Source organism: Enhydra lutris, unplaced genomic scaffold (genome assembly GCF_002288905.1).
Source record: "Enhydra lutris kenyoni isolate GAN:26980312 unplaced genomic scaffold, ASM228890v2 scaffoldscaffold55, whole genome shotgun sequence".
Classification (NCBI taxonomy): domain Eukaryota; kingdom Metazoa; phylum Chordata; class Mammalia; order Carnivora; family Mustelidae; genus Enhydra; species Enhydra lutris.
This window is the reverse complement of record NW_019154139.1, coordinates 7109494-7118364: the sequence shown is the minus strand read 5'-3', so window position 1 is coordinate 7118364 and position 8871 is coordinate 7109494. Positions and strand designations below refer to the sequence as shown.

Sequence of the window (8871 nt, the reverse complement as noted above, 5' to 3'; positions counted from 1 at the left end):
ATTTTATTTATTTATTTGACAGACAGAGATCACAAGTAGGCAGAGAGGCAGGCAGAGAGAGAGGCGGAAGCAGGCTCCCTGCCGAGCAGAGAGCCCGATGCGGGGCTTGATCCCAGGTCCCTGGGATCATGACCTGAGCTGAAGGCAGAGGTTTTAACCCACTGAGCCACCCAGGCGCCCCTCTAGTCCCACTTATTGACAAGACTGTCTTTCCCACTGAATTTCAGTGGTGCCCTTGTTTTCCAATCAATTTCTACAAAAAATAATCTTCCTGGGATTTTGATTGGGATTGCAGTTAAGCATGTGTTCCATTTACTTACCCCCATAATCTCAGCAATATGAGACTTCCAATTCTATAACATGGTATATTACTTGATTGATATATATATCTTTAATTTCTCTTCTTGAATATATATATATATATATATATATTTTTTTTTTTTTTAATTTTATTTATTTATTTGACAGACAGAGATCACAAGTAGGCAGAGAGGCAGGCAGAGAGAGAGGAGGAAGCAGGCTCCCCACTGAGCAGAGAGCCCGATGTGGGGCTCAATCCCAGGACCCTGGGATCATGCCCTGAGCCGAAGGCAGAGGCTTTAACCCACTGAGTCACCCAGGCACCCGAAAATGTTCTATTTGTAACCCTGGTCATCAGGGTGCTGAGGAAGAGCTCTGTATGTCGGTCAGTAGATGGCTGTCTTCTCAGCTCCAGATTCCCCCATTATGCTCGATGCTGCTGAGGCTGATGCTCTCCAGACCCAGTTTCCTTCTCCACCGCTGACTGTCAGACTGTGTCAGTTAGTGGGTGCTCGTGAGAGCCTCAGGCAGCGGAGAGCAAAGGGACTTGTTCCTTCCTTTTGCTCAGCGCTGTTGGCCTTGCCAGCAAGGGCCCTTCCCCTGGCAGCAGCCGCTGGTTCCAGTCCAGATTTTCGAGTCTCTCAGAACCTGTTACAGGAACAGCCTGATAACCTTTCCTCTTTCCCTCTAGCGTGGGTTGGGGGTGTGGGAACCGAGGGGAGAGGCTGAAGCGCAGAGGAGGGCCTCAGAAAGGGAGGGGGCGCTGCCCACCTGGCTCGGGGTGTGTCAAGAAAGCCGGAGGCTGGAACCGACCGCCGGGCAGGTGAAGGGCCCTGGCGAGGAGCCATGGCGGCAGGGACGGGAGGGCATGGGAAGGGGTACTCCTCCCTCCCTGTCCGCTCTGCAGGCTCCAGAGGGAATTGGTCAGGCAAATGCTCACAGAGGTCAGTTGGTAAAGGAGACGCAGGGGTGGCAGGGTCCCTGCCCCAGGGTCACAGGTCGTAGAAGGGCGAACTTGGAGTTGAGAGACAAATGACAGCTCTGTAACTGGAACCTTCCGTAAAGGCAAATCTCAGAGAACTTTTCCCCCTTCCTCAGGCTTCCAGCTCATCTTCTTGCCCTACGCGGACGATAAGCGGAAGGTGCCCTTTACTGAGAAAGTCATGGCAAACCCAGAGCAGATAGATAAGATGAAAGCTATCGTTCAGAAGCTCCGTTTCAACTACAGGTGAGTGGTGGGTCCGTCTCAGGCTTTCTTCTGGAACTGTCTCCTGAGGTGAGAGGATTCTTTTACTCCCAGGCTGCTGCTGGGTATGGGGAGGAAGAGCGTTCAGGTCCTTTCTCTCCCCGTGTCCCACCTCCTCTCCTTCGTCTTGTTTTCATACTTCCACGGCCCTGCCTCCTCCCTGTCCCTTTCTGCCCTCTGCTTCTCGGGACAGACGGGAGGTGGTGTTTGCCCTTATTTTATTTTATTTTTTTAAAGATTTTATTTATTTATTTGACAGAGAGAGAGATCACAAGTAGGCAGAGAGAGAGGGGGAAGCAGGCTTCCTGCCAAGCAGAGAGCCCGATGCGGGGCTCGATCTCAGGACTCTGGAATCATGCCCTGAGCCAAAGGCAGAGGCTTAACCCACTGAGCCATCCAGGTGCCCCGGTGTTTGCCTTTAAATTAGCTTTTGGATTCCCAACAAACTGAAAATTGGAGAGAGAAAAGTTGGTTCAAGAGACAAGATTCCCCGCTGTTTGATTTGGGCTCTTTGCGTCAGCCAGCCCCAGGCCTGAGCCGCCTCAGTCGGGTTTATTGAATAATTTTTAAATTATTTTCAGTGTTTTAATGTATTTGTGCTATTATGACTATTCCACTAGAAGTGACAGCTTCGAGAACCCGGTGCTGCAGCAGCACTTCAGGAACCTGGAGGCGCTGGCTTTGGATCTCATGGAGCCCGAGCAGGTGGTGGATCTGACATGTAAGAAGGGTCGTGGCGGAGCCCCGTGGTTCTTTCCGTGGGAACTTCCCGTAGTGCTCTCACTCTAGACCAGAAAGGTGGCTGCATTTCCTAGCACCCTCTCCAGACCTAGCCTCCTTGTTCCAGCCATGTCTGAGAGATGTTCTAGAGCAGCGTAAGCCGCTGCAGAGCTGATTCGGCTGGTTCTGTCATGAGAGGAGAGGAAAGTACCAGGCTTCTGAGACCTGCCTTTGAACGAGGCCACCTCATGACTCCGTGTTGGTAAAAGTTAAAAAAAAAAAACTCCGTAACATTTATTGAGCGCGCACTGTGTGCCAGGCACTGTTGTCCTGTGTGTCGTTGACTCATTTAATTCTTGTTACTAACTGTGAGGTAGGTGCTGCTGTCGACCTTGGTTTCTGGAGAAGGAAGTGATGGGCCGAGGCCCCAAGTGGTGGGCAGTGGATCCAGGTTTAGAGTCCAGGGAGTCTGGCCCGGAGTCCTTGCTCGGCCCCGCGGTGCCCGAGAGGATCCCCCTCATTACCCTGCACGGGGGAGATCGGCCTGGCCTCCTCAGTTGAGCCGTAAGCTCGCTGCCCATCCCTTTCTTGATTGTGATTCTCTTACCTATTTCCCGAGAGCGCATGCGCGGTTTAGGGATGTAAGTACATTCCCAGCGGGAAACAGACGGGGTTTAATGAAGGCTTTTGACAGATGTTGAAAAGATCTGAACAATTCGTGTGGCCTGCTTAGCTCCCCACTTACTAATCTGTCTTATGCTAGACCAAGCATAAGAGCTGTGAGAGCCAGTGGCCCCCCATGCGGGGGTGGGACTGTGAGCTGCATCTGGCAGGAGGGCAAGGCTGGGGTGACGTGGCCTGTCTTCTTGGTGGCCTTGAGGTGACTCAGGAAGTAAGCGGCCTGCTCTCCAGCAACGGGGTGAAGGACGTGGGCTTTGGAAACAGCTGATACAGATTTGAATCCCAGGTCTGCCACGTACCAGCTCGAGTAGGCTTGGGATCTCATTCATCTCCCTGAAACTCAGTTTCTTTATAGGGAAGATGGGGACAGTGTGATGTTCCTGTAAGGGATTAAGTACATCTCGGTCCTGAGGCGCAGGAAGTGCTCAGGACACAGCAGTCCCCCATTCCTCCGCAGCATTTAAAACTCTTTCAGCTGGGGCGCCTGGGTGGCTCAGTGGGTTAAAGCCGCTGCCTTCGGCTCAGGTCATGATCCCAGGGTCCTGGGATCGAGCCCCGCATTGGGCTCTCTGCTCAGCAGGGAGCCTGCTTCCTCCTCTCTCTCTGCCTGCCTCTCTGCCTACTTGTGATCTCTGTCTGTCAAATAAATAAGTAAAATCTTAAAAAAAACAAAACAAAACCCTTTCAGCTGCGCTGATGTTTCCTCTGACTCCTCAGCTGTTGGTTATCTGGTCTGCTCCGACAGCCTCCAGCGTCCCCTCACTTCCATGACTCCCGAGCCTGTGTCCCCAGCCCTGTCCTTTTTGCTCCGCTCTGGCCCAGACCGCAGCCGCCCTGCCCAGCGGCCATCATGCCCTGGGACTCGGCTCTCTTACCGCTCAGACATCCCACAGCTTTGACTCTGTGCCCTTTTATGTTCTTTATTCACTTCTAATCTGGAGCGTCTCTGCTTCCCTCTGGCGCAGTGATAGTGGTTTTCTTTTCATAAATCACTTACTGAAGACTTATGATTGTTTTGTTGCTTTTTCCATTTGGCTTTTGGATGCCACGCTGTCTTGGTTTTTTTCCTGGGCCCACAGTGACCCAGGACTCCATTGCTGGGCCTGCTTCCATTTTTCCTCCTCCAGACATGGGAGCACTGTAGATGACCTTGGGCCCCATCTTTCTCTGTCACTTCATGTCTCCTGAGGTGGCCTCCACAGGCTACGCCAGTGGTTCTGAGAGGGTGCTCCTTGGACCAGCAGCACTGGCATTGCCTGGAAACTTGTCAGAATTCCACTATTGAGCCCTTTCCCAAGACCCAGCAATCTGTGTTTTACAACAAGCCTTCCAGGTGATCTGAGACATTCTCCCACCTCTAGCATGCTCGTTCTCAACGTTGGCCATACAATAGGATTGTCTGGGGAACTTAAAAAAGTCTGGCTGGTTAGGCCTCACCCAAGGCAGAGAGGCAGACAGAGAGAGGGGGAAGCAGGCTCCCCACCGAGCAGAGAGCCTGATGCAGGGCTTGATCCCAGGACCCTGGGATCCATGACCTGAGCTGAAGGCAGAGGCCCAACCCACTGAGCCACCCAGGCACCCAAAGATTTTTTTTTTTTTTTTTAATTTGGCAGAGCGCACAAGTAGGCAGAAAGGCAGGCAGAGAGAGAAATGGGGAAGCAGCATCAGTGTTTTTTAAAAGTCCTAGCTGGGGCACCTGGGCAGCTCAATGGGTTAAGCATCTGTTTTCGGCTCAGGTCATGATCCCAGGGTCCTGGGATTGAGCTCCACATCAGGCTCTCTGCTCAGTGGGAAACCTGCTTCTCCCTTTCCCTCTGCTACTCCCCCTGTTTGTGCTCTTTCTGTCTCTCCAGATCCTTAAAAAGAAGTTCTAGGTGGTTCCCAGGCTGAGAACCAGAGTTCTCACAGATGCTTGTGTAGTCTGGGACACGGGGCTTCTGACTTGGCCGGTTTGGCTGTGACGTTGTGCCAGGAGTTCCCCTCAGTACTTAGCAAACGTGGCCACGTGAGGAGATGATGAGACTCGATCTCATGTCTGCCCTTGATGTGACACAGCTTATGTCACAAGCCCCACAAACCATCTCTAATGGTAAGGTAACACCAATTCTGTCTTTCCCCCAGAGCTGTCTTGTTCCTTTGTAGCGTTCTTGGGGAAGGCCCCTGCCCTCCCAGCCAGCCACACCTCCGCCCGGCTGCCCCCACACTTCACGTTCCGTCTGTGCGTCCATCAGTTCTGCAGCTTCTAAGGTTTATGGGCCCTGCTCCCCCCCTTCTGTCTCACCCTGTCTCACCCTCATTTGGTTCATACTCTACACACAGCTCCAGGGGAATCTTTCTAAAATGCTAATGGGATCCTGTTGCCACCCTGCCCATATTCCTTCAGAGTTTCCCCACTGTTCTCAGGATAATGTCAAAGCCCCCGGCAGGCATTCAAGGCTTCCATGACCTCGCCATGACTGTCTTTCTGGCCTCCTTGCTGGTCCTCCCCTCCTGACCTTCTGCCTTCAAGCTGTATGTCATCTGCCCTTTCTTGCCCCTATGCCTTCTGCTTGGAATAGTATCTGCCTGAGGAGGAACACTCTGCTTTCCGGACTCACCTGCGAAAGTCGTTCTTGACCCCTCCTGTGTTCCAGTGTTTCTCGTTCGGTCCCTTCACGGCATTGCCACCTACTGCATTTCTGTTTTCACCACCTCCTTACCCTGACCAGACTGTAAGCCCACTGCAGGTGCGGACTCTTGTTTGAAACCCCACAATCCAGCCCCGTTTGTGACTCTTATCACTCCCAGCTCTATGGCCTTGGACAAGTCCTTCAACCTCTTGGCTTTCCTCTGTAAAACGGGGAGACACATGTATCTACCTACCCTCTAGAGGATTAAATTGAAAAACAAGTTTAAAGCATGTAGAAGGGTGCCTGGCTGTAGTAAGTGCTCATTAAATGCGGTTCTTACAGGGTGCTTGATCAATATTAGGCTTCACGAACGTAGTCATCGCCAGATCAGGTGGCTCCTCCTGGACCCTTCCCTGATTCCCCCCGACCCCAGCAGTCAGGTACTTTCTCCTCCGGTCTCCATAGGCTTGGAACTGTACAGAAAGCCAGGGCTTGTGACTCACCTGGCCACTCTTCCTGTGTTTGGATTTTCTAGTGCCTAAAATTGAAGCAATAGACAAAAGACTGGGCTTCCTGGTGAGTGAGTTTAAGGAGCTTGTCTACCCACCAGATTACAATCCTGAAGGAAAAGTTTCCAAGAGGAGGCAAGGTGAGGAGCTGGGTTATTTTTAAAAGTTGGCTTTATGGTCCTATCACAGAGGGTCATGTTCCTTCAGAAATTTCTGTACAGACCTACGCATTTCACACAAACATACGTATTTCTATTCACATTGTTTTCTAGTTTATTTTGTTACGTAGCTACATACGGTGGGTACGTCACTGGATAGATGTTCACAGTTTATTCAGCTGAAGGGCAATGCCATTCAGCTTTTCTTGACGGATATGCTGCAGTGAACATGAACCCTTGTTGCGTTCCGGTGTGAGCGGACCCACCACTTACCCAGGATAAACTCCTAGCGGTGGTATTGCTGGGTCAAGGTGTCGCCATTTAAAATTCTGATGGAATTACCAGTTGGCCTCTGAAAAAGTGATACAGTTTATACCCTGTTCAAGAAAGGGTGTGTGTATTTCCCTACATTTCTCACCAGAACTGGACCTGATAGACTATTTCTTTTTTTCACAAAGAATACTAGAGGGAAAACTATATCCTGTGTTCATTTGTAATTCTCCAGTTAGGAATGAAATCTAGTTTTGTTTTGTTTTTTCAATTTTAATTAAAAAAAATTTTTTTTTAAATTTTAAATAAACTCCATGCCCAGTGTGGAGCTCAGTGCGGGGCTTGAACTCATGACCCTGAGATCAAGACCTGCGCTGAGATCAAGAGTTGGACAATTAACTGACTGAGCCCCCCAGACATCCTAGATGAGATGTGGTTTTCTTGGACTTTTTGTTTTCTGTGAACTTCCAGGGATTGGCTCTAACGATTTTTTCTATTGGACTATCCTTTTTCTTACCACTAGACCCAAAATACTCTTCACCGTGACACTCACCTTTTTCAGGGACAGCATGTTGTGAGTTCCTCAGCATTGACAATAGTTCTGGCTTAGGCTATAATTAGGGGGGCTGTTTTTGGTCTAGTAAAGCCAAGTTGTGGGCCTTGCTTGCCTAACAGCCCTACAAGGAAGTGGAGCGGCGAGAGCCTAGGTTGGTGGCCATGGAACGTTCTCTGTTTTGCATCCGAAGGGACTCGTATAGTGCTCTGTGTGAACTGCTGTCCTCGCTCTTCACACCTGTGCACACCTTTGTGATTTACTTGTTGATCCACCGCCGTGCGCACTTTGAGATCACCTAGCATGATGTCTAAGTATTTTACACAGCCATAAAAAAAAGCACATGGTAAGTGCTTTTTGAATGAAGGAAGGAATGAATGACTTACTCAGAGTGAGCACCAATTTTGGGTAAATTGTGGCACTGAAACTACTTTGAACTCCCTTCTTGGTGTGGGACTTTATGCTTTAATGAAGCTGCTTTATCAGAACACCCTTCAGGGGCGACTCAGTGGTGCAGTTGGTTAACCGTCCAAATCTTGGTTTCAGCTCAGGTCCTGATGTTGGGGTTATGGGATCGAGCCCCATGTTGGGCTCAGTGTGGAGTCTGCTCAGGACTCTTTCCCTTTCACTCTGCCCTTCCCTCCTGCATTCTCTCTCCCTCTTAGATAAGTAAATCTTAAAAAAAAAAAACCAGAAAACCAAAAACCACCCTTCCGTGGTGTTCTAGGTGGACATCACAGCCTTATGGAAAATGGCTAACTGCAGCCCAGATCATTGGAGGGTCCCTGTGCCGTGTAGCTGGGATGCCGCTGGTGGCATTAACAGTCACTCCCTCCTGACCTTTTCCCCCAGATGATGAAGGTTCTGGAAGCAAAAGGCCCAAGATGGAGTTATCTGAAGAGGATCTGAAGGCCCACGTGAACAAGGGCACGCTGGGTAAGCTCACTGTGCCCGTGCTGAAGGAAGCCTGCAGGGTGTATGGGTTGAGGGGCGGATTAAAGAAGCAGGAGCTGCTGGACGCACTTACTAAGCGCTTCCAGAACTGACCAGCCAGCCCGCCCCTCCTCCTGCACTCTTGCCAGGCTGCCTGGTTTTGTTCTCATCGAGTTGAAACCTGTTTCTCCTGAGCCAGGAAGAGTCTGCCTGTTATAAGCCAAGGACTTTACATTTATGAGATGTTCCGTTGCCATGGAAACAGCATAGCCTTCTCACTTTGCTGTGCTTTATTGTCTGAATAAAGAGCCTTAACTTTGTACTATATACTGTTCTTCAGTGTGATGCAGAAGCATGTGTCTGCCTCAGATCCAAAGATCACTTGCCTTTGGCTTGTTAGCTTAATTTTCTCTCCCATTAGGAACATATCATCATCATAATGGAAGCAGATATCAGTGAAGGCAGGGGATAGTGTGACAATTAAGGACAGGTGAATATACTTGAGGGATGACAAGCCCTAGCAATATTCATCCATGCGCTGGCCTCCCACCTGTTTTCCCTTTCATTGCGTCTTAATATAGTTCTAAAGATCAGATTTCTGGAAGCAGTAAGTATGTAACATTTCTAATCCTGGTACCACTTGCTTCATCAGTGACAATAACCCCCTTCATGCTGCTTTAAGATGTTAATGTGACATTCAGGTATATGAAGATACGTACATTTTCTTTTTTTTAAGATTTTATTTTATTTATTTGACAGAGATCACAAGTAGGTGGAGAGGCAGGCAGAGAGAGAGGAGGAGGCAGGCTCCCTGCTGAGCAGAGAGCCCAGTGTGGGGCTCGATCCCAGGGCCCTGGGATCATGACCGGAGCCAAAGGCAGAGGCTTTAACC

The 8871-nt window shown here is 50.0% G+C and overlaps 1 protein-coding gene across 4 annotated transcripts in view; it reads left to right on the top strand.

Annotated features, from left to right (window-relative positions):
- The window catches only part of LOC111157456 (X-ray repair cross complementing 6), a 25984-nt gene extending 17678 nt beyond the window's left edge, over window positions 1-8306 (top strand). For all 4 annotated transcript variants that reach the window (XM_022518867.1, XM_022518869.1, XM_022518868.1 and 1 more), the window contains 4 exons: window positions 1399-1528; window positions 2167-2267; window positions 6092-6205; window positions 7899-8306. In XM_022518867.1, the coding sequence (XP_022374575.1) occupies window positions 1399-1528; window positions 2167-2267; window positions 6092-6205; window positions 7899-8092 (539 nt within the window). In that variant the 3' untranslated portion in view covers window positions 8093-8306. The remainder of the gene's footprint in view (window positions 1-1398; window positions 1529-2166; window positions 2268-6091; window positions 6206-7898) is intronic.
- The last annotated feature ends 565 nt before the right edge of the window (window positions 8307-8871 follow it).